Source organism: Anomaloglossus baeobatrachus, chromosome 3 (assembly GCF_048569485.1).
Source record: "Anomaloglossus baeobatrachus isolate aAnoBae1 chromosome 3, aAnoBae1.hap1, whole genome shotgun sequence".
NCBI lineage: Eukaryota > Metazoa > Chordata > Amphibia > Anura > Aromobatidae > Anomaloglossus > Anomaloglossus baeobatrachus.
This window is the reverse complement of record NC_134355.1, coordinates 299,288,017-299,314,463: the sequence shown is the minus strand read 5'-3', so window position 1 is coordinate 299,314,463 and position 26,447 is coordinate 299,288,017. Positions and strand designations below refer to the sequence as shown.

At 40.1% G+C, this 26,447-nt stretch overlaps 1 protein-coding gene across 50 annotated transcripts in view; it reads right to left on the bottom strand.

Annotated features, from left to right (window-relative positions):
- TRDN (triadin) overlaps positions 1–26,447 on the bottom strand; it is a 1,152,170-nt gene that overhangs the window by 473,360 nt on the left and 652,363 nt on the right. For all 50 annotated transcript variants that reach the window (XM_075339946.1, XM_075339974.1, XM_075339964.1 and 47 more), the window contains 2 exons: positions 8,477–8,521; positions 3,638–3,682 (listed from right to left, as the gene is read on the bottom strand). In XM_075339946.1, coding sequence (XP_075196061.1) covers positions 3,638–3,682; positions 8,477–8,521 — 90 coding nt within the window. The remainder of the gene's footprint in view (positions 1–3,637; positions 3,683–8,476; positions 8,522–26,447) is intronic.

Below are 26,447 nucleotides of genomic sequence, written 5' to 3'. Positions count from 1 at the left end.
TTAGTGTTTATTATTCCAAATAAAGGATTTCTTTGGGTGTATGTGTTCATTTACTGTAACTTACAGATTAATCATGGAAGGTATCTCGGGGAGACACCTGACATGATTAATCTTAAACTTAGTGGCAGCTATGGGCTGCTGCCATTAACTCCTTATTACCCCGATTGACAATGCACCAGGGCAAATAGGGAAGAGCCGGGTAGAGTCCCAGAACTGTCACATCTAATGGATGTGGCTTTCTGGCCGGCTGCTGGCTGATATTGTTAGGCTAGGGGGCTCCCCATAATGTGGGGCTTCCAATCCTAAGAATACCAGCCTTCAGCCATTTGACTTTACCCTGGCTGGTATCAAAATGAGGGGGACCGCATGTCGTTTTTTTTTAAATTAATTATTTATTTATGTTACTGCTCGATATTGACACGCCCAATGGCGGCTGTGATTGGTTGCAGTGAGACAGCTGTCACTCAGCGTGGAGGCATGTCTCACTGCAACCAATCATAGATGCCGGTGGGCGGGGAAAGCAGGGAATACAAGATTGATTAATGAGCGTCCGGCTTTTTCAAAATAGTCAAAGCCGCCGGAGTTTTTTTAACAGCTGTGCAGCGCCGCGGCAGTGATCGGGGAACGGTGAGTATGAGAGAGGGGGGAGACTGACCGACAGACTAAGAGAGGAACAGACAAGACAGAGAGACCGATCGACGGACTGAGGGAGATTGACCGACATACACAGAAAAAGAAAGAATGACCGACGTCGCTAGAAAAAAGCACAAAACGTAAACGGAGCATACGGAGATGCATCCGTGTCACGTACGTGTGCTCACGGACTAATAGACTTCCATTAGGTCCGTGTGTGCATGTTCCGTGCAGAAAATGGACATGCTTCTGTGCAAAACGGATACACATACGCATCACGGACTCGGACACACGGACCGTATGGAATAACGTACGTGTGACCTCAAACATAGCATAACATTGTTGCACGTTTGTCCGTGCCTCCGGTATATATGGAAACGGACCAAACACGCACGTGTTTCATGGATGTGTGTTTGAGGCCTAAGCCTGATTTATCAATTGAAACTTTAAAAAAGTTCCAAAACTTGGCACAACTTTACTTCAGTCCCCTTCTGGTGTATGTTCAACCACAACAAGATGTTGATGCAATTTTTTGGACTTTTCGAATCAACATATGACTTTTTGTGCCAAGGGACATGAAAACAGATTGCGACAGGAAGAAAGTTAATTTATGACTTTGCACCAAATTCATGAATTGCATGAAACAATTTTATTATTTTGGTACTGATAATAGAAATTCATATAGTAAAACAAACAAGAAATGTGACCTTATAAAAAAATGTAAAAAATGCAAATTATTGATTTTGGCCTATATTTACTCCAAATTAAAACTAGAGTTTGCATATGCAAAGCAAATTCACACAGCTCCATCAAGGGAAAAAAAATATGGGTGGCTAAAAATATTGATACCAACTACTTTTTTTTGTAAAGTTATGAGCTCTTTTTCCCCATTTAAATAATAAAAAATAAATTATACAATCAAAGTTATCATAGTTACCTGGAGAATCATAATGCCAGGTAAATATTACATTAACACTGCAAAGATGACACTCAAACATAGTGGCAGTATTTTTTTTTATCAGCTCATGTAATTGGCATTTTCTTTCTGTTTTTCATGTGGCTACATCAATGGAGATACAAGTGCATCTCAATAAATTAGAATATCATCAACAAGTTCATTTATTTCAGTAATTCAATACAAAAAGGGAACTTTTGGGTTTTCATTGGCTGCAAGACATAATTATCAACATTAACAGAAATAAACACTTGAAATAGATCCCTCTCTTTCTTTGTAATGACTCTATATAATATATGTGTTTCCCTTTTTGTATTGAATTATTGAAATAATTAAATTTTTTGATGATATTCTAATTTATTGAGATACACCTGTATAAGAAAAAAATCTTGAAAAAAAAGAGACGATGAAATTATTCCCAAAATGTATTATGTTATTATTATTTCAATTGTCTAAAATGTATGCATATAATTTTAAAGTATTAATGTGAATTTTTATTTTATGATAGTAAGACATTTTTACCAGTTTGATTGAGTTTTTAAAACAATTGTAAATTTAAGTATAATAGTTTGTAAAGGGAATTTGACAAGTCTCTCATGTCTCTCAAACTACCACCACGTGTTTATTCTCAATTTCTTAATTGTTTATTCCTTCCCAAGAAGTCTATTGTACAGCATAAGTGATAGCCGTGTATAGCAACAAAGAATGTTAAAAATCTGTTTCTGATGTGTTAATTAGGTTCAGACTAGTGGAGGTGGTGCTGGATTACCTAATATTTTAACAAGTCCCCATGGATGTGATAATATGATTTGCAAGAGCTGGCGTCATCGCTGGCTCTCTGCTAGTCTGAGACCCCTTTCACATTGCATTTTTACTTACGCTCAGTGTTCCAATTGGGGCATCTTTCCAAAACCTCCCCTCCCCCCGCAAAACATGTTTCAGACACATGCGTCGATCGATGGGGCCATTTACTGTAATGGAGCAGACTCCACTAGCGGTTGCTCTATCTAGCACCATTTTTGGGCATATACGTTTTGTGCAGGCGGATCCCCCGAACGTAGTAGACTACATTTTTATGTCTGCCTGCAGAAAACGTATATGCCCGAAAATGGTGCAAGAAAGAGCCCACACTAACGGAGTCTGCTCCATTATAGTCAGAGGCCCCGTCAGCGCCTGCGTCCGAAACACATTTTGCAGGGGGGAGGGAGGTTCGGATGGCTGCCCCAACGGGACCACTGAACATAGGGAAAAACCCAATGTGAAAGGAGCCTTACACATACATGCAACTTTTACCATTTCACGTCAGTGTGCCGTCAAAATCGAAGAACCTACACCATATTTCACTGCATGAAATGGGTAAAGTCGACTCTCAAACAAGAGGTGTTTCTGGCTATTTTAGATCATATTATCACTCCCATAGGAGCAAGGGAACATAATTAGTGGGATGACTAGTATGGGGAAACCAACACCCCCTCAACTAGCCTTGAACAAGTCAACATATTGGAAACAGATTTTTCCCATTTTTTTTTTGCCATACACGACAATCACCTAAACTGTATTAAGCGCTTGTAAGGCAGGTGTTAACGTAGGAATAAAGAAATGGTAATGGTTTGGGGGGCATGAGGGAGCAATCAGGTTCTGTTTAATATAATATTTTTTTATTACTGTAGCTGAACATTGAATACCTTCAATATAAATCAGGTATCTTGGCTTAAATCAAACATTTATTCTTTGTAAGGAATGGAGATGAAAAGTATGAACTCGTCTGTTATAATTAAAACCACAAAGCATTGCTTTAACCCATAATTATTCTCTAAGGTTACATTTTTCTGCAAAGTCAAAAAACAATTTATTTTATGTAGACTATTACAAAGATAATGGATTTATACTGTGAGCATAAATTTATTTATTAATTTATTTTATTATGTACAAATTGAAAACAAAACATGTTTAGTGTACCAATTCACAGTTAATGTATGTTTGTATTTTATCAGCATGACTTAAAGGCCTCTTTTTGAAGTGTCTTGATATTGGTGTTTCAATTTGTACCTTTTATTTGTATTTCCTGGGGTTTTTCTTCTGGAATGAAGGGCTCTAGATAAATGAAAAAGTTTATTAAAAGCTGGTTTTCAGATAACATGTTAAAAATTAGCAAAATAAATTAGCTAATATATTTATACAGGATGTATAATATTACTTATACAGGCCATAAGTATGGACACACTATGATAAAATGGAAGTGGTTGTTGATATCACCTTACTGTTTTTGGCATATTAGTACATGGGAGAGGCCAAACATTTGAGGCCAGGTGTCGCCCATGACGGCCATCTGCAAAGCCACCTTTTTGAATTCTACTTTACTTTTTCAATGGGAAGGGGGTCATGTGACACATCAAACAACACATAGAGAATTGCACAAGAAGAACAATGGTGTGCTCATTTTTAATGTAGCTTTATTCATTAACGAATTATTGACACGTTTGTGACATGGAAAAACTAAAGTAACCCACTAAAGGATGTGACCAAAATTCTGCCCATTGTGTTGAATTGTCAACGCTATTATCTTCTCCCACCCTTGACATACCAAGAGCAATGCCGCAGAAGAAATGCTACCACAGGCCTCCTGTATCCGTTGTTTCAGGTGCCTCACATCCTGGGTCCTTGATCTGCGGTATTGCTCTCAGTATGTCAAGAGTGGGAGAAGAGAATCGCGTTGACAATTCAACACAATAGGCAGCACTTTGAGCACATCCTTTAGTGGGTTACTGTCATTTTTCCATGTCACAAATGTGTCAACTCGATATTAATTAAAGCTACGTTAAAAATGAACACATAATTGTTTTTCTTGTGCAATTCTCTTAGTGTTTGATGTGTCACATGACCCCCTTCCCATTGAAAAAAGTAAAGTTGAATTCAAAATGTTGGCTTTGCAGATGGCCGCCATGGGTGTCACCTGGCCTCAAATGTTTGGCCCCTCCTATCTACTAATACAGGTATGCCACAAACGGTAAGGTGATATCAGCAACCACTTCCATTTTATCATGGTGTATCCATACTTATGGCCCACCTTGCATATATAATAGCAAATTTATAAATATAATGGCATGTCATTAATTTTAATTTTATCTTCAAAATAAAGTTTTAATTATGTTGTCTCATGTTCTTAAATGGTTAAAATTGCAAAGTGCTTGCAAAAACAAATTGGCAATTTACCCCTTATTAACAATCTCCATTATCAAGAATGGAAGGATTCAGCATAAAGCTTTTTTCCTAGGTTACTGGCCACCCTGTAGTTTCAAAGGTGGCCAGTTTCCTAAGTAAGAAGCTCACACCACTTACAGGCCATAAGCTTTAAAGCCTGTTCATGCTGCTCTGAAGATGGCTAGATCACTGGATCTATCGAGCTTCAGTCTCCTGCACTTCTCCAATGCTACAGAGGGATAGCTGTCTCTGATGGCAGCAATGGAGGGCTCTCAGTTTGGACTAGTGGAGCTACCATGATACCAGTCCAAACTGTCATTCTTCAGGAAAACATCACCTCGGTCAACCAGGAAGCCTTGATACCTCAGAATTTCTGAAGAAAGGAAGATAAATACAGTCTTTTAAAGAAGACCTTTCATCAAAGTTTTCATGTTGAACTGGACATAGAATGTAATAGTGACTGAAGGGCAGAATAATTTAAAAAAAAAATTGCCTCTCGGCTGCAGAAATATTAGCAAAGCATTTGGAGCCTTCTGAGCTGACTTTTGTTAAGTGAAAGAAGGTACTATCAGATAGTTTTCACTGGGGGTGTACTTTTTTTCGTGTATGAGGCTGACCAATCATAAGCATGCAGAGGAAAGAAGAAAATGTCCACAAAGTAAATTAAAGCAGGTTTCTCAGTATGTGATGTAATGATACAGCTCTGATCTTCAGGTCTAAACTTGGGGATGAGTCAGTGAAGGGGAGGAGCAGTGCAGCTGAGTTTAGCTGTCACGTTACAATCCCTTTTACTGGCCCTTCTCCTGTCCAGCAGTGTGAAGGTTTGGCATTACATGAAGAAAGCAGAAGGAAGGGTGTGTAACATTACATACAGCTCATTGGGAGCCAAATACTTTGATTGCCAACAACTCCACAATAGAAAGACAAAAATAAAAAAGCACGACAACATTTTATTCCACTCTGCAGCTTTTGTTACATACTTTGTCCAGTTAGACATGGAAAATTTGGCTAAATGTTTTCTTTAAGGCATAACTTGAATTTAAGTTTTAATGGTTCATTGGCGTAATGTGCTACCTATGCTGTGCTCCTTCACAGTGGTTTGGGATGTTTTTGATAACTGTTAAAGTCAATCTTTAGCAACACACACCTTTAACTACCGGCACTTTGGACTGCCCATAGTATTTTAACACTTGGGCAGTTCTGAAATATCAGTGCAGTCTAATTAGCTGTCATAAGATAGTGAAGATTCATGATCTTTTTATTTTAAAAGTTATGCTAGCTAGCACACTAACTCCAGTGATGTTTGACAATTGGATCATTACCTTTAACACTAGAACTACTGGACTCGTGACACCTATATAGAAATACATGGTGCAAAGTAGTCAAAATGACTACCTCAGTAGTTCTAGTGTTAATAAGGAATTATGTTAATGTACAGTCACTTGGAAAAATATATATAGTAAATTAGTGCCTCCCACTTGCCCTAATCCTCCAATTTTCTTGAATACGTGATTTACTTTGTAAATAAACTGAGTGTCTGAAACTCTTTCTGAAGGTCAGTTATTAAAAGTCGAACATCACTGAAGTTTGTGTGCTAGCCATCATAATTTTAAAAATAAAAAAGTGCTCTCCTGGTCCTGGGATTCAAATTCAGATGCTCATCTCTATGAGACAGAAGTCTCACCAGTCAGCCGTAGGTTGGCTCAAGTGATAGTGACTGTGAATTTTTCTTGGCTTAACCATGAATATACTCAGGGTGTCTGAAAATCATTGTAAGGGTACCTTCACACTTAGCGATGCAGCAGCGATCCGACCAGCGATCTGACCTGGTCAGGATCGCTGCTGCATCGCTACATGGTCGCTGGTGAGCTGTCAAACAGGCAGATCTCACCAGCGACCAGTGAACAGCCCCCAGCCAGCAGCGACGTGCAAGCGACGCTGCGCTTGCACGGAGCCGCCGTCTGGAAGCTGCGGAGACTGGTAACTAAGGTAAACATCGGGTATGGTTACCCGATGTTTACATTAGTTACCAGTGTGAGCAGGGAGCAGGGAGCCGCGCACACTGAGCGCTGGCTCCTTGCTCTCCTAGCTACAGTACACATCGGGTTAATTAACCCGATGTGTAATGCAGCTACATGTGCAGAGAGCAGGGAGCCGCGCACACTGCTTAGCGCTGGCTCCTTGCTCTCCTAGCTGCTGTACACATCGGGTTAATTAACCCGATGTGTACAGCAGCTACATGTGCAGAGAGCCGGAGCCGGCAGCACAGGCAGCCTGAGAGCTGCAGAGGCTGGTAACTAAGGTAAATATCGGGTAACCACCTTGGTTACCCGATGTTTATCTTGGATACAGCTTACCTCAGCTGTCAGACGCCGGCTCCTGCTCCCTGCTCGCTTCATTTGTCGCTCTCTCGCTGTCACACACAGCGATCTGTGTGTCACAGCAGGAGAGCGGCTTTGAAGAAAACGAACCAGGGCTGTGTGTAACGAGCAGCGATCTCGCAGCAGGGGCCAGATCGCTGCTCAGTGTCACACACAGCGAGATCGCTAATGAGGTCACTGCTGCGTCACAAAAAGCGTGACTCAGCAGCGATCTCGGCAGTGAGCTCGCTATGTGTGAAGCACCCCTAAGTCTCAATCTCATGTGTAAAGACAATCAGATATCAAAGTTAAACATCATTTGAATTTGGCTTGGAGGAGGTAAGAGTGAAAGTCACAATCTGTTTCAGAGAGATGTTTGCATGTATCAGACAGTGAAGTTTTCTATATTATTATTATTATTATTATTATCCTTTCAAACCAAAGCTATGTGTGTCCTCTCACCATTATGTTATGGTTTCATTATTTATTTGATTATATATTAAAGTATTAATATATAAGAAGCAAACAATAAGTTAGGTGTCAGAGTCTGATATCAAAGTAAGATGTCAGAGTCAAATGTCAAACACAAATCTCAAAGTCAAATGTCAGATGTTAGAGTCAAAGTCAGATATCAAAGTCCATTGTCAAAGTCAGATGTCAGACTCAGATATCAGTCAGATCTGAATGTCAGATGTCAAAGTTAGATGCCAAAGTCACATATCAAAGTCACATATAAAGTCAGATGTCAAAGTCAGACATCAATTCAGCTGTCAAAGTCAGATGTCAAAGTCAGTTTTCAAAGTTACATATAAAGTCAGATATTAGATTCAGATGTCAAAGTCACATATCAAAGTCAGGTGTCAAAGTAAGATATCAGATTCATATGTCAAAGTCAGATTTTAAAGTTAGATATTGAAGTCAGATGTCAAAATCAGTTCTGAGATTCTGAGTATTTATCCTCAAACTGACATTATTCTGATGTTTGAGTTTGATATCTGATCATACCTAAAATGGACACAGTACACCATAAAGCAGCTCACAGTTCATATTTAGCTCTGTAAAACAGACCTGCAAGGAGTCCATGTGCAGGCTTTGCACACATGGCTTTGAAGTGCTTGAACAAGGATTAGATAGAGCAGTGTAATCTGGTACATGATGTTACTTAAGAGTTTTCAGAGCATAGGTAGTCATCTGTCCAAATAGGAAAGTTTAGCCTACTATATAGAACTAATCGTTAATGTTTTCCTACCATGCTATATGATTACATAACAAAATAAAATGTTTGGAAAATTACTTGGAAAAGCATGAAACAAAAAATTAAAGTTACCTTTTGTTTCCACAACCGGAAGTACTTCTTCATGTTTGCGAAGTTCTGCAATTTAATATAAGAGGTAATTAGAAAACGTGAACTTGCATACATTATAGATATTTAGAATGCATAATTTTCAAATAATCATACTTATATAATAAGAAGAAAAGAGAACAATAAATTCATTCAAATTCCTCTAAACAGAATATAAATATGTCCTTGGTCCCATTTGGATTATGAAAGTTTGTATAATAGAAATATTGGATTCTAAAGGAGATCTCAGGGAATAGAAAAAGTAAAATAAAGAAAGAAAATGTAATTATAAATTTCTAATGTTTCTAATTAGCAAATAATACTTTTTTTGTCTAGAGATGTAATCACTTTAGTACATTAAAATGACCGCAGCCTTATTACACTGTCAGACACCTGTTTTAGAATTGTAATAAGATTTATGTTTATGTGAGCATTTACATAGTACCAACGTGGTGACCTGGACTTAATGTATAGCAAACACTATCGAGTTATCTACAGGTCACAGATAGGGGCGTACATAGAAATCATGGAGCCCAATAGCAGAAGTCCCAAAATGGTCCCTTTACATAAAAAGTAAATAAATAATATTCATCGGGTACACAAACGATATCTGATAACTTTGCAGCCCTTGAACAGTATCTTTACTCCTACTAAAGCCACTTAGTGTTCAAAGCATTAGGTTACCCCTTTCATGACTCCCATAAAGTATACCAACAAAAGTGCTCCAAGCACAGTATGATACAACCCCAATGAATTCTTACATAGTACCCTCCACATGGACATGTTGGTGATCCTCTATTATCCCCACCCTGCAAAGTATGATACATTCATAGTGACTCCAATACAGTATGATGGCCTAGAAACAGCCCTCGATTCAGAATAATGCCCCACAGACAGTATAATGACCCCCACTATCCCTCCAAGCAGTATAATGGCCCCACACAGCTCTCGAAACAGTATAATTGGCCCCATATATCCCTGCAAATTGTATAATTGGCTCCACATAGCTCTCCAAATAATATACTCCACCCTCCAAATAGTAAAATGATGCCCACATAGACCTTCAAACTGTATAATGGCCCCTGCATTGCCCATAAAACTGCACAATGCCCTCACAACTGTATAATGGAATCCACATAGCCCTTCACATAGTACAATGGGCCATAGATAGCCCTAAAAACTGTATAATGAGCCTGACAGCCCTGCAAACTGTATAATGGTCCCACATAGCACTGATAACTGTACAGTGACCCCCCACTTAGCTCTACATGTATAATGGCTCCTACATAAGCCTGAAAACTGTATAATGGTCCCAACATAGCCCTGCAAACTGTAAAATTGCCCCCACATAGCCCTGATAATTGTACAGTGGCCCCCACATAGCCCTACAAACAGTACAATGCCCCACAGATAGCTCTGCAAACTGTATAATGGCCCACACATACCCTTTAAACTGTATAATTACTCCCACAGTATAATGAGCTTTACATAGCCCTGAAAACTATATAATGGCCCCTCACATAGCACTAATAACTGTACAGTGACTCCCATATAGCGCTATAAATTATATAATGGCCCCATATAGACTTGCAAACTGTATAATGGCCCTCGCAGCCCTGAAAACTGTATAATGGGTCACACATAAGCCTCGAAACTGTAAAATGGCCTCATTGGTTTTTTTTAAAAAAGAATAATCACATCTCCCAGTTTCCGCTACTACTTTGGTCTCTGCAGTATGTGGTCTGCAGCTCAGCACTGCTCAGCGCACATCTTCCTACAAATGAAGGGAGGGGAAGGACTATCTACTGCAAAGGCCAACAGGTACCTGTCCTTTTAACATCCTATGAAAGGCAGTGTAACAAAATGAAGACCTTTTTGATGTTCTCTATCCTTCACATACTGTGACAAAATGAGCATGATTTGCTAATGAAAGGAATTTAGGAATCTATTTCTAATGACATTTTATGATATTTTTCCTATTCTGAGAGAACCTCTCAAATACAGTGCAGTAGTAATATAATAGATAGAATGGAAATAAATGTTAGAACACAGGCAGTTAAATATATCTTTATTATTTATTTGGAGAGAATGTCTCTCCAGTCTCAAGGTGGAAAGGTTTTGTGCTATACATGAATTTAACTTATCTGCCTCCTATCACTTGTATTGTTAAAACTGCTTGTTAAGTCTGGAGCTGTTATGACCATTGGCTCTGTGCAGTATAATAAATGAGACCTATCTTGTCATGCATACATTTCTAAATGCCCTGGAAACTTGCTCTTGAGATGCTTCTGTAGCCTCCTTATCTGCTCAGGTTTGCAAAACAATAACCTTGTGCAGTCACTAGAAGTATATTCTGTGCAAATGAGAATGTTTTTTCTTTGAAGCAAAGTGATTCAAAGCTTCTTATTGAAAACCATGGTTGTTACATTCTATATACAATTTGAAACTTTTCAGTGTGCAAAGCACTATATAGTGTAGAATTTCCCTACTGACAATTAATCCATATTTCTTCAGTAATGTATCTTATAAGAAATTCCTTGTTATAGATATTAAGATTTTTTCCTTATATCACTTAGGTCCAAAACTCTAAACCAAATATACTTGTGCAAATTGACTCAAGCGACCCTCATCCAGTCGCCATGTTTGTGGTCCATTGCCACTGAATGCGGAAGAAGGTGCTCTGGTCAGAAGAGATCAAAGTAGACCTTTTTGGGCTGCATGCAAAACACTATCTGTGGCGGAAAACTAACACTGCACATCACTCTGAGAAAACCATCCCCACTATCAAACATGGTGGTAGCAGCATCATGCTGTGGGATCGCTTTTCTTTAGAAGAGACAGGAAAGCTAGTCAAAGTTGATAGGGAGATAAATACGGGGCAATTCTGGAGGAAAATCTGCTAGAGGAAGCAAAAGAGTTGAGATTGTAGGGTAGTTTCACCTTCCAACAAGACAAAACATACTGCCAGACTACAATGGAATGATTTAGATCAAAGTATATTCATGTTTAAAATGGCCTGTCACAGTCCAGATATACATAAATCCCAATAAATCTATGACAAGATTGAAAATTGTTGTTCACAGATACTCACCATCCAAACTCACTGAGCTAGAGCTAGTTTGCAAAAAACAATAGGCAAAAATATCAGCCTCTAGATGTGCAAAGATGGTAGAGACATACCCCAAAACAGCTTACAGTAGTTATTGCAGCAAAAGGAAGTCCTACAATGTATTGATTTAGGAGGGCTGAATTCAAATGTACATCAAAATTTTCAGATTTATATTTATAAAATATTTTAATAAACATGTATCTTTTCCCTTACACGTCACAAATACTTGGTACTTAATGTTGGTATAGCACAAAAAATTACATTTAGGTTTGTGGATAACACATGAAAAAATGTGGAAAAGTTTACAAGATATGAATTTATTATCAAAGCACTGTATATTTGTACACTCATAGCCAAAAGTGTTGGCATCCTTGAAACTGTTCCAGAAAATGAAGGATTTTTTTTTCAGAAAATTATTGCAAACACACACATATTTTTATTCACATGTTTATTTCCTTTGTGTGTATTGTAACAACATAAAAAAACAACTGAGAAAAAAAGGCAAATTGGACATAATTGCACACCAAACCCCCCAAAATGAGCCGGACAAAATTGTTCACATAGTCAACTTATTATTTGGTGGCATACCCTTTGGAATATATAACTGAAATCAATTGCTTGCTATAACCATCAACAAGGTTCTTATACAGTATCTCTCAACTGGAATTTTGGACCACTCATCTTTTGCAAACTGTTCCAGGTCACTCATATTTGAAAGGTGTCTTCTCCCAAAAACAAGTTTAAGATCATTTTACAGGTGTTCCTTTGGATTTTGATCCAGACTCACTGCAAGCCACTTCCAAACTCTCAAGCGCATTGTTTACATCCTTTTCTGGTTACTTCTTAAAGTATGTTTGGGATCATTATCCTGCTGGAAGACCAATCAGATCGGACGTAAATACATATTTCTATCACTTGCAACTCTAAAACCTTTTGGTAATCTTCAGATTTCATGATGCCTTGCACACATTAAAGGCACTCAGTGCCAGAGGCAAGCTAAACAACCCCAAAACATCTTTGAACCTCCACCATATTTGACTGTAGGTACTGAGTTCTTTTCTCTTTGGGCCTCATTCCATTTTCAGTAAACAGTAAAATAATGTGCTTTATCAAGACACTTTATCATTCGTCCACAAGACACTTTCCCAGAAGGATTTTGCCTTACTCATGTACATTTTGGCAAACTGCAGTCAAGCTTTTTTATGCCTCTGTGTCAGCAGTGGGGTACTCTTGGGTCTTCTGGCATAGCATTTCATTTCATTCAAATGTTAATGTACAGTTTGCGCTGACAGTGATACACACCAAACCTTTAGGACAGCTTGAGTTTCTTTTGAATTTGACTAGGGCTACTTATCCACCATCTGTACTATAATATGTTACAACCTTATATCACTTTTTCTCTGCTTCACATGTCAGGAAGATTAGCTACAGTAGCTTGGGTTGTAAACTTCTTCATTATGTTGCACACTTTAGACAAAGGAGCATCAAGATCTCAGTTTTTTTCTCTTTCTCTTCTCCATGCTTAGTGTGGCACACACAGACACACAATGCAAAAATTGAGTCAACTTCTCGCCTTTTTATCTAATTGCAGTTGTGAATTTCATATTGCCTTGACTTGTTATTTGCCACAGGTGAGTTTGAACAAGCATCAGACGATTGAAACAAAGTTCTTTACCCATATTTTTGGAAAAGTGCCAACAATTTTTTTCAGCTCATTATTGGGATTTGTGTGAAAGTATGTCCAATTTGGCTTTATTCTGTTTTTTGTTTTGCTCCAATATACACAAAGGAAATAAACATGTGTATAATAAAACATGGGTAATTGCAATAATTTTTCTGGGAGAATACTTCATTTTCTAGCACAATTTCAAGGGTGCCAACACTTTCAGCCATAACTGTAAAAAATAAATTGGACTCAATTTTTGTTTTTCTATTAATGGAGATAAAATTGCATACCGAACATTGCAACGTTTAAGTGGCTATGTCTTGAATTACAGCCTACACTTTGTGCATAATTATTAGGAGATTTATATTTTTGTTGGTTAATTTTATTTCTAAATAGCTTTAGTGCTGTCAGTCAAACCAAAAGGTTCATAAATCTGAATCCTGAATATTTAAGACATTAAAATTGAGGTTTTATCTTTCTAAGGAAAATACATATCTGTGCATAATTATTAAGCAACCATTAGCGTGTACAATTGTTATGCAAATAAATGAAAAAAGTTAAATTTACCATCATACCAGTTATTTATTTTCCTCTGTTAAAGCGAGAATAATAGCCAAAAAACTCAAAATGTCTAAAAAATAATATCGGTGAAAAATACAGCCACCCTTATTTTCAATAACATTCAGAAGTCGTCCATACATGGAGTCTGTAAGTTTGTTAATCTGTCTATGATAAACTTTTTGGGCATCACCAACCACAACCCCATAGACACTGTTCAGAGAGGTGTACTTTTTTATGTCACCATAATTCTCCCATTTAAGAGGAGCCCACAAGCTCTCAATAGGTTTTAGGTGAGGAAGGGGGCCATATTGTTACTCTTTCAACTTTAAGGCCTTTACTGCTTAGCCAAGTAGTGAAGCAATTTTATGGATGCAATGGAGCACTCTCCTGCATAAAAATGGTTTCCTTAAAAGATGCAGACGTCTATCTGTAGTACTGCTTGAAGAAAGTGTCTTCTAAAAACTGGCAGTAGATTTGAGAGCTGATTTCAAAACTTTCAAGCCAAAATATTTCATGTTTATTATTAATAATAATAATAATAATAATAATAATAATAATAATATAGCAGTACCCTACTTTCACCTTGCTAGTGTCTGAATCAGAGTGGAAGACTACCTATTACTGATCCAGTCACTGGCACATCCATCTGAACTCTGAAAAGTCATTCTTATTTCATCAGAACATAAAACCTTTGAAAATTCTGACTTCAGATATCTCTTGTTCCACTCTTGATACATAATCTTCTGTGCCTTGTTCACTGGGAGTCTAGTTTCAACCTTCCTTACTTTGACCATGTCTCTAAGCACTGAACATTTTGTAATACTGGGCACATCAGGCAGTTTCCAGTTCTAGAATACAACAGAACAGGAGGAAGATGGGTTCCTGGTTGCTTTACATTTGATTCTTCTCAAATCTTTTTTATCTTCACATTTTTTTACACTTTGTTGACTATTCGCAACCAAAGTTTTGATGCTCTGTGATCATGCCCATATTTCATAGCAGTTTCAAAAGTGCTGCATTACTGTATAAGAGATTTTACAATTTTGACTTTGTAGAGCCAGTTAACTCTTTCTTTTGGCCCATTTTGACTAAGGAAAACAAGCTGCATTTAATTGCATCTATTTTAGTTTTCTTTAAGGGGTTGTCCACTATTCAGACAGTACCTTTTCAAGCTGAGTGTTTGCCCTCATTATAATAAAAACATGTATACTTACCTCTGAGATTGTTATCTCAATTGAGCCCTGTAGTCAAACAGCAACAACTTATGTCTCCCTGCCTTTGCACAAATCAAACTTCAATAGGAAGTCAGAGCTTTGTCTTACCACACACTTCCTATTGATGTTTGATAGGTCTGAAGGCAGGGAGACTGAAGCCAGTGCTGATTGGGTGCAGGGCTCATGTGACATGACAACTTCACGTGATCAGTATGAGAGGAAGTGCCAACTCCGCCAGAATGGTAATGGCACCAGTGGTGAGTATAATTGTTTATTTTAATATAAAATATAAATCCAGTGCAATCACATGGAATATTAAAAAGTTGTCTTCTTTATTGATAGTTTTTCATAAAATCCAAAAGGTACATGCAGCATAAAAATAAAGGATGCCCAGGTCAGAGCGACGCGTTTCAACAAACTGTCTTAATCATGGACCATGATTAAGACAGTTTGTTGAAACGCATCGCTCTGACCTGGGCATCCTTTATTTTTATGCTGCATGTACCTTTTGGATTTTATGAAAAACTATCAATAAAGAAGACAACTTTTTAATATTCCATGTGATTGCACTGGATTTATATTTTATATCTATTTGGAGACTTCTGACCATCCGTGCGCTGATCATCCACCACAGGACGATTATGGGACTGCAGCAGGCTTGGTGAGCTGATATTACCTATTTTTGTTTATTTTAATGGGGCAAACACTCAGATTGAGTAGGGGTTATTCAAAACGTGGACATGCCCTTTAAGTTCTCAATTATATGAATATTTAAAGGATTATAATCCTCAATCAACAAGAAATCAATATAGTATATTACAGTAAACAGGAAAGAGGAGGAAAGAAGAGGGGATGAAGCTGTGGTCTCTTACTCAGAGTTTCAGTGAAAAAACATAATGTGGAGGTAAAAAAGAAAAATTAAAAGGAAAACATCTGTTTATCTAAAAATCTGTTATCAGTTCAAGAAGAGTCCTTATACCTTACAGCAGACTTTACAGAGTGAATATGTGATTTTCTAGAAAGCAGAAGAATTTTGTTTGTTTTTTTCTTTGGAAGATTTAAATTGCTTTAAATAGTTAGTAAGAATAAAGTTGAGTAAGTTTGCAACTGACTTACTTTTTATCTGCTTATTTTCCTGATGTGAGTGTTTTTGCATAGCTTTTACATGGTATAGGGTGGGCCATTTATATGGATACACCTAAATAAAATGGGAATGGTTGGTGATATCAACTTCCTGTTTGTGGCTCATTAGTATATAGAAGGGGGGAACTTTTCAAGATGGGTGGTGACCATGGTGGCCTTTCCGAAGTTGGCCATTTTGGATCCAACTTCATTTTTTACAATGAAACAGGGTCATGTAACACAACAAACATATTGAGGATTTCACAAGGAAAATAATGGTGTGCTTGGTTTTAATGTAACTTTATTCGTTCATTAGTTATTTACAATTTTTTGACCACTTATAAAATGTGTTCAAAGTGCTGCCTATTGTGTTGGATTGTCAATGCAACACTCTTCTCCCACTCTTGACACACTGATAGCAACACTGCAGAAGAAATGCTAGCACAGGCTTCCAGTATCCGTTGTTTCAGATGCTACACATCTTATATCTTCACAGCACAATTGCCTCCAGATGACCCAAAAGATGAAAGTCTAAAGAGGTCAGATCGAGAGACCTTGGTGGCCATTCAACTGGCCCACAATGATCAATCCACTTTCCAGGACATTGTCTATGTAGGAATGCTTGGACCTGACACTCATAATGTGATGGTGCACCACCACATTATGGGTGTCAGGTCCGAGCATTCCTACATGAACTGTGTCTTGTAAAGTGGAATGGTCATCGTGGGCTATCATACATTACAGATAGCATGTATGACATGACAACAATGAGATAACTGCCACCATCCATTTATTGGTAGCCTTATATCATGAGACCACTTTGATGTTACTGAGGCTGTACTGGCTTTAAAGAGTTTGAAAGTGTTCATTATAGGATTTCGAGATCTCACAGTGTTACCAGTGTGTTCTGAGGGCAACTGGAAGATTTGCTATACTTGTAATTTGTGTTGAAATGATTCAATGCAAATTACATTTTGGTGAAAAATTTGATTAACCTGACCAATTTGAATTTCAAAAGATTTGTTCATTTTTATCCCAAATGTCTAAAAATGACCAGTTAAGGACTGAATCTATTGTAATCTAAAAATATTTAAGCACCAAGGCATTGTTGGAATTCCAGATACAGATTTTTTTTGTATTAATATTACAGAAAAATAATTGTAGATTTAATAAGATATAAATGATGAAACAAGATAATGCTGTCCACTTCAATTTGTGGACATGTTGCCTCTTATCTCAAGTATCAATCATGAGGTTTCTTGCCTACATTACAGTATATTATTGGAAAATACAAAGTGTCTGACTATTGTTTCTGGGAAATTATATTTGGCTTCTTGTGAGCACTCCATAAATCATTTTTAAAATATATTATGTCATGTATTTAATTTTAGTTTTATTATTTAGATTGAAGAAATTAAGTGTTATTATTCTTTTTTTTTATTAAAATGTGTAAATGTCATCCCATTAGTATTGAAACCTTATCTTGCGTCAGTGACCTAAATGTAAATAAAGGCAGAAAAGAATAGGGCACAACTACAACCACCTGTCCATGGTAAGCTATATAGATGAAAATGCCTAGCTCAGAGAGAGACTACGTCCCTATTAGTATGTAAATAGTACAAAAAAATACAGAAGAAAAATGAGCCAGAGCATAAGTTAATATATGTGCAATCTTAAGAGCAACTTCACACTGTGGCCATTTCACAGGCAAAACTCAAAAGAAAGACACCATCAAAACTTGGGGCACCTTGTTGTGGTGGGATGGCTTCTATGCTTTTTGATCAGATAATGTTAATCATGTACCCTATGTTATTTACATTGGCTAACACTATTCATTTACTATAGTGTACAGTGTATATGTTAATTATGCATTTTTTCACTTGGGTTTTGTCTCTGAAATAGCCACAGTGTGCAGGTGCTCTTAATATTGTACATATACCAATATATGCTCTGACTTTTATTTTCTATAACTGAATATGGGGCTTAATGGACATTGCAGTTGATCACTGTACTAAGGGAGTTTATGTATCCATGTCCTAATAACTGTTTGAGTGATGGTGGTTGTGATGCTTTGTTTCTGTAATATTTGTGGTTCTAGTGCTGCATTCATGTACTGATGGTAGTTCAGGTGATAAAAAGTATTCCTGAACTGATCATGTTTCTGGTAATGTATTTATGTACGTGGTTGTGATGCTGTATTTCTGTACTATTGGTGGTTTTGGTGATGTATTCATTTAGCCTTACTGGTTATGCTCCTGTACACACGTAGCAATCCATAACTTTTTTGAGAACATTAAACATGGATGCCTACATTAAAGAAATATTATGACATTTGACAAACTAAGAATTTCCATATCTGAATTTATGTTAGGAGTAGAGTTGAGCGCGGTTCGTGGTTCGTGGTTCTCCAGTTCGCGGCTCGAGTGATTTTGGGGCATGTTCTAGATCGAACTAGAACTCGAGCTTTTTGCAAAAGCTCGGTAGTTCTAGAAACGTTCGAGAACGGTTCTAGCAGCCAAAAAACAGCTAAATCATAGCTTGGTTTCTGCTGTAATAGTGTAAGTCACTCTGTGAATCAAACTATTATCACATTTCAGTGTATAGTGTGCGTGAACAGCGCCTTCAGATCACTGCTGTTTCTATAATGGCGATCGCCATTTTTTTTTTTTTTTTTCTTGTCTTCCTTCCCTAAGCGCGCGCGTCTTGTGGGGCGGGCCAGCATGTCAGCCAATCCCAGACACACACACAGCTAAGTGGACTTTGAGCCAGAGAAGCAACGGCATGTGTGATAGGATCTGCATGTCACATGTCCCTGCATTATAAAACCGGACATTTTCTTCACGGACGCCATTATCTGCCTTCTGCGTCTTTGGTGTCAGACATCACTGTCGCAGCTCCGTCTTCCTGAGTCCTATAGCCGATACAGCTGTATGCGCTGCATACACAGCGTTAGACAGCTTAGGGAGAGCACTTTATAGCAGTCCTTTTAAGGGCTCCAACCGGCAGGGTCAGAGAGCCATAGGTGACAGGTCCTGCAAACAGCAACAGCGTCTGTGTAGCCCAGGTCAGGGATTTCCTACCTGCATTTCACCATTAGGAGGGAATAGAAAGGCAGTCTTCCATTCCTCTACCCAGAGCACCACAATCCTGCCACTGTACCCTCTTGTCCTCTGCACACTCCAACTGATAACTAAGCCATTATACTAGCAAACACTCAGTGTACCTAGTGGCATCCTATACGTGGCTATTGGACTTTGCTATAGTCCCACTAGTGCAAAGACATTTGCAGAGCGCGTCTGCCTGCATTGCACACTACAACTCATTCTAACCAAGCCATTATACTAGCAAACACTCAGTGTACCTAGTGGCATCCTATACGTGGCTATTGGACTTTGCTATAGTCCCACTAGTGCAAAGACATTTGCAGAGCGCGTCTGCCTGCGTTGCACACTACAACTCATTCTAACCAAGCCATTATACTAGCAAACACTCAGTGTACCTAGTGGCATCCTATACGTGGCTATTGGACTTTGCTATAGTCCCACTAGTGCAAAGACATTTGCAGAGCGCGTCTGCCTGCGTTGCACACTACAACTCATTCTAACCAAGCCATTATACTAGCAAACACTCAGTGTACCTAGTGGCATCCTATACGTGGCTATTGGACTTTGCTATAGTCCCACTAGTGCAAAGACATTTGCAGAGCGCGTCTGCCTGCGTTGCACACTACAACTCATTCTAACCAAGCCATTATACTAGCAAACACTCAGTGTACCTAGTGGCATCCTATACGTGGCTATTGGACTTTGCTATAGTCCCACTAGTGCAAAGACATTTGCAGAGCGCGTCTGCCTGCGTTGCACACTACAACTCATTCTAACCAAGCCATTATACTAGCAAACACTCAGTGTACCTAGTGGCATCCTATACGTGGCTATTGGACTTTGCTATAGTCCCACTAGTGCAAAGACATTTGCAGAGCGCGTCTGCCTGCGTTGCACACTACAACTCATTCTAACCAAGCCATTATACTAGCAAACACTCAGTGTACCTAGTGGCATCCTATACGTGGCTATTGGACTTTGCTATAGTCCCACTAGTGCAAAGACATTTGCAGAGCGCGTCTGCCTGCGTTGCACACTACAACTCATTCTAACCAAGCCATTATACTAGCAAACACTCAGTGTACCTAGTGGCATCCTATACGTGGCTATTGGACTTTGCTATAGTCCCACTAGTGCAAAGACATTTGCAGAGCGCGTCTGCCTGCGTTGCACACTACAACTCATTCTAACCAAGCCATTATACTAGCAAACACTCAGTGTACCTAGTGGCATCCTATACGTGGCTATTGGACTTTGCTATAGTCCCACTAGTGCAAAGACATTTGCAGAGCGCGTCTGCCTGCGTTGCACACTACAACTCATTCTAACCAAGCCATTATACTAGCAAACACTCAGTGTACCTAGTGGCATCCTATACGTGGCTATTGGACTTTGCTATAGTCCCACTAGTGCAAAGACATTTGCAGAGCGCGTCTGCCTGCGTTGCACACTACAACTCATTCTAACCAAGCCATTATACTAGCAAACACTCAGTGTACCTAGTGGCATCCTATACGTGGCTATTGGACTTTGCTATAGTCCCACTAGTGCAAAGACATTTGCAGAGCGCGTCTGCCTGCGTTGCACACTACAACTCATTCTAACCAAGCCATTATACTAGCAAACACTCAGTGTACCTAGTGGCATCCTATACGTGGCTATTGGACTTTGCTATAGTCCCACTAGTGCAAAGACATTTGCAGAGCGCGTCTGCCTGCGTTGCACACTACAACTCATTCTAACCAAGCCATTATACTAGCAAACACTCAGTGTACCTAGTGGCATCCTATACGTGGCTATTGGACTTTGCTATAGTCCCACTAGTGCAAAGACATTTGCAGAGCGCGTCTGCCTGCGTTGCACACTACAACTCATTCTAACCAAGCCATTATACTAGCAAACACTCAGTGTACCTAGTGGCATCCTATACGTGGCTATTGGACTTTGCTATAGTCCCACTAGTGCAAAGACATTTGCAGAGCGCGTCTGCCTGCGTTGCACACTACAACTCATTCTAACCAAGCCATTATACTAGCAAACACTCAGTGTACCTAGTGGCATCCTATACGTGGCTATTGGACTTTGCTATAGTCCCACTAGTGCAAAGACATTTGCAGAGCGCGTCTGCCTGCGTTGCACACTACAACTCATTCTAACCAAGCCATTATACTAGCAAACACTCAGTGTACCTAGTGGCATCCTATACGTGGCTATTGGACTTTGCTATAGTCCCACTAGTGCAAAGACATTTGCAGAGCGCGTCTGCCTGCGTTGCACACTACAACTCATTCTAACCAAGCCATTATACTAGCAAACACTCAGTGTACCTAGTGGCATCCTATACGTGGCTATTGGACTTTGCTATAGTCCCACTAGTGCAAAGACATTTGCAGAGCGCGTCTGCCTGCGTTGCACACTACAACTCATTCTAACCAAGCCATTATACTAGCAAACACTCAGTGTACCTAGTGGCATCCTATACGTGGCTATTGGACTTTGCTATAGTCCCACTAGTGCAAAGACATTTGCAGAGCGCGTCTGCCTGCGTTGCACACTACAACTCATTCTAACCAAGCCATTATACTAGCAAACACTCAGTGTACCTAGTGGCATCCTATACGTGGCTATTGGACTTTGCTATAGTCCCACTAGTGCAAAGACATTTGCAGAGCGCGTCTGCCTGCGTTGCACACTACAACTCATTCTAACCAAGCCATTATACTAGCAAACACTCAGTGTACCTAGTGGCATCCTATACGTGGCTATTGGACTTTGCTATAGTCCCACTAGTGCAAAGACATTTGCAGAGCGCGTCTGCCTGCGTTGCACACTACAACTCATTCTAACCAAGCCATTATACTAGCAAACACTCAGTGTACCTAGTGGCATCCTATACGTGGCTATTGGACTTTGCTATAGTCCCACTAGTGCAAAGACATTTGCAGAGCGCGTCTGCCTGCGTTGCACACTACAACTCATTCTAACCAAGCCATTATACTAGCAAACACTCAGTGTACCTAGTGGCATCCTATACGTGGCTATTGGACTTTGCTATAGTCCCACTAGTGCAAAGACATTTGCAGAGCGCGTCTGCCTGCGTTGCACACTACAACTCATTCTAACCAAGCCATTATACTAGCAAACACTCAGTGTACCTAGTGGCATCCTATACGTGGCTATTGGACTTTGCTATAGTCCCACTAGTGCAAAGACATTTGCAGAGCGCGTCTGCCTGCGTTGCACACTACAACTCATTCTAACCAAGCCATTATACTAGCAAACACTCAGTGTACCTAGTGGCATCCTATACGTGGCTATTGGACTTTGCTATAGTCCCACTAGTGCAAAGACATTTGCAGAGCGCGTCTGCCTGCGTTGCACACTACAACTCATTCTAACCAAGCCATTATACTAGCAAACACTCAGTGTACCTAGTGGCATCCTATACGTGGCTATTGGACTTTGCTATAGTCCCACTAGTGCAAAGACATTTGCAGAGCGCGTCTGCCTGCGTTGCACACTACAACTCATTCTAACCAAGCCATTATACTAGCAAACACTCAGTGTACCTAGTGGCATCCTATACGTGGCTATTGGACTTTGCTATAGTCCCACTAGTGCAAAGACATTTGCAGAGCGCGTCTGCCTGCGTTGCACACTACAACTCATTCTAACCAAGCCATTATACTAGCAAACACTCAGTGTACCTAGTGGCATCCTATACGTGGCTATTGGACTTTGCTATAGTCCCACTAGTGCAAAGACATTTGCAGAGCGCGTCTGCCTGCGTTGCACACTACAACTCATTCTAACCAAGCCATTATACTAGCAAACACTCAGTGTACCTAGTGGCATCCTATACGTGGCTATTGGACTTTGCTATAGTCCCACTAGTGCAAAGACATTTGCAGAGCGCGTCTGCCTGCGTTGCACACTACAACTCATTCTAACCAAGCCATTATACTAGCAAACACTCAGTGTACCTAGTGGCATCCTATACGTGGCTATTGGACTTTGCTATAGTCCCACTAGTGCAAAGACATTTGCAGAGCGCGTCTGCCTGCGTTGCACACTACAACTCATTCTAACCAAGCCATTATACTAGCAAACACTCAGTGTACCTAGTGGCATCCTATACGTGGCTATTGGACTTTGCTATAGTCCCACTAGTGCAAAGACATTTGCAGAGCGCGTCTGCCTGCGTTGCACACTACAACTCATTCTAACCAAGCCATTATACTAGCAAACACTCAGTGTACCTAGTGGCATCCTATACGTGGCTATTGGACTTTGCTATAGTCCCACTAGTGCAAAGACATTTGCAGAGCGCGTCTGCCTGCGTTGCACACTACAACTCATTCTAACCAAGCCATTATACTAGCAAACACTCAGTGTACCTAGTGGCATCCTATACGTGGCTATTGGACTTTGCTATAGTCCCACTAGTGCAAAGACATTTGCAGAGCGCGTCTGCCTGCGTTGCACACTACAACTCATTCTAACCAAGCCATTATACTAGCAAACACTCAGTGTACCTAGTGGCATCCTATACGTGGCTATTGGACTTTGCTATAGTCCCACTAGTGCAAAGACATTTGCAGAGCGCGTCTGCCTGCGTTGCACACTACAACTCATTCTAACCAAGCCATTATACTAGCAAACACTCAGTGTACCTAGTGGCATCCTATACGTGGCTATTGGACTTTGCTATAGTCCCACTAGTGCAAAGACATTTGCAGAGCGCGTCTGCCTGCGTTGCACACTACAACTCATTCTAACCAAGCCATTATACTAGCAAACACTCAGTGTACCTAGTGGCATCCTATACGTGGCTATTGGACTTTGCTATAGTCCCACTAGTGCAAAGACATTTGCAGAGCGCGTCTGCCTGCGTTGCACACTACAACTCATTCTAACCAAGCCATTATACTAGCAAACACTCAGTGTACCTAGTGGCATCCTATACGTGGCTATTGGACTTTGCTATAGTCCCACTAGTGCAAAGACATTTGCAGAGCGCGTCTGCCTGCGTTGCACACTACAACTCATTCTAACCAAGCCATTATACTAGCAAACACTCAGTGTACCTAGTGGCATCCTATACGTGGCTATTGGACTTTGCTATAGTCCCACTAGTGCAAAGACATTTGCAGAGCGTGTCTGCCTGCGTTGCACACTACAACTCATTCTAACCAAGCCATTATACTAGCAAACACTCAGTGTACCTAGTGGCATCCTATACGTGGCTATTGGACTTTGCTATAGTCCCACTAGTGCAAAGACATTTGCAGAGCGCGTCTGCCTGCGTTGCACACTACAACTCATTCTAACCAAGCCATTATACTAGCAAACACTCAGTGTACCTAGTGGCATCCTATACGTGGCTATTGGACTTTGCTATAGTCCCACTAGTGCAAAGACATTTGCAGAGCGCGTCTGCCTGCGTTGCACACTACAACTCATTCTAACCAAGCCATTATACTAGCAAACACTCAGTGTACCTAGTGGCATCCTATACGTGGCTATTGGACTTTGCTATAGTCCCACTAGTGCAAAGACATTTGCAGAGCGCGTCTGCCTGCGTTGCACACTACAACTCATTCTAACCAAGCCATTATACTAGCAAACACTCAGTGTACCTAGTGGCATCCTATACGTGGCTATTGGACTTTGCTATAGTCCCACTAGTGCAAAGACATTTGCAGAGCGCGTCTGCCTGCGTTGCACACTACAACTCATTCTAACCAAGCCATTATACTAGCAAACACTCAGTGTACCTAGTGGCATCCTATACGTGGCTATTGGACTTTGCTATAGTCCCACTAGTGCAAAGACATTTGCAGAGCGCGTCTGCCTGCGTTGCACACTACAACTCATTCTAACCAAGCCATTATACTAGCAAACACTCAGTGTACCTAGTGGCATCCTATACGTGGCTATTGGACTTTGCTATAGTCCCACTAGTGCAAAGACATTTGCAGAGCGCGTCTGCCTGCGTTGCACACTACAACTCATTCTAACCAAGCCATTATACTAGCAAACACTCAGTGTACCTAGTGGCATCCTATACGTGGCTATTGGACTTTGCTATAGTCCCACTAGTGCAAAGACATTTGCAGAGCGCGTCTGCCTGCGTTGCACACTACAACTCATTCTAACCAAGCCATTATACTAGCAAACACTCAGTGTACCTAGTGGCATCCTATACGTGGCTATTGGACTTTGCTATAGTCCCACTAGTGCAAAGACATTTGCAGAGCGCGTCTGCCTGCGTTGCACACTACAACTCATTCTAACCAAGCCATTATACTAGCAAACACTCAGTGTACCTAGTGGCATCCTATACGTGGCTATTGGACTTTGCTATAGTCCCACTAGTGCAAAGACATTTGCAGAGCGCGTCTGCCTGCGTTGCACACTACAACTCATTCTAACCAAGCCATTATACTAGCAAACACTCAGTGTACCTAGTGGCATCCTATACGTGGCTATTGGACTTTGCTATAGTCCCACTAGTGCAAAGACATTTGCAGAGCGCGTCTGCCTGCGTTGCACACTACAACTCATTCTAACCAAGCCATTATACTAGCAAACACTCAGTGTACCTAGTGGCATCCTATACGTGGCTATTGGACTTTGCTATAGTCCCACTAGTGCAAAGACATTTGCAGAGCGCGTCTGCCTGCGTTGCACACTACAACTCATTCTAACCAAGCCATTATACTAGCAAACACTCAGTGTACCTAGTGGCATCCTATACGTGGCTATTGGACTTTGCTATAGTCCCACTAGTGCAAAGACATTTGCAGAGCGCGTCTGCCTGCGTTGCACACTACAACTCATTAAAACCAAGCCATTATACTAGCAAACACTCAGTGTACCTAGTGGCATCCTATACGTGGCTATTGGACTTTGCTATAGTCCCACTAGTGCAAAGACATTTGCAGAGCGCGTCTGCCTGCGTTGCACACTACAACTCATTCTAACCAAGCCATTATACTAGCAAACACTCAGTGTACCTAGTGGCATCCTATACGTGGCTATTGGACTTTGCTATAGTCCCACTAGTGCAAAGACATTTGCAGCACGTCTGCCTGCGTTGCACACTCCAACTAATTATAACTAAGTTGCATTGTCAGGGATATTTATTCTTTATTATTCTGCTGTTAATAAAGCTAGA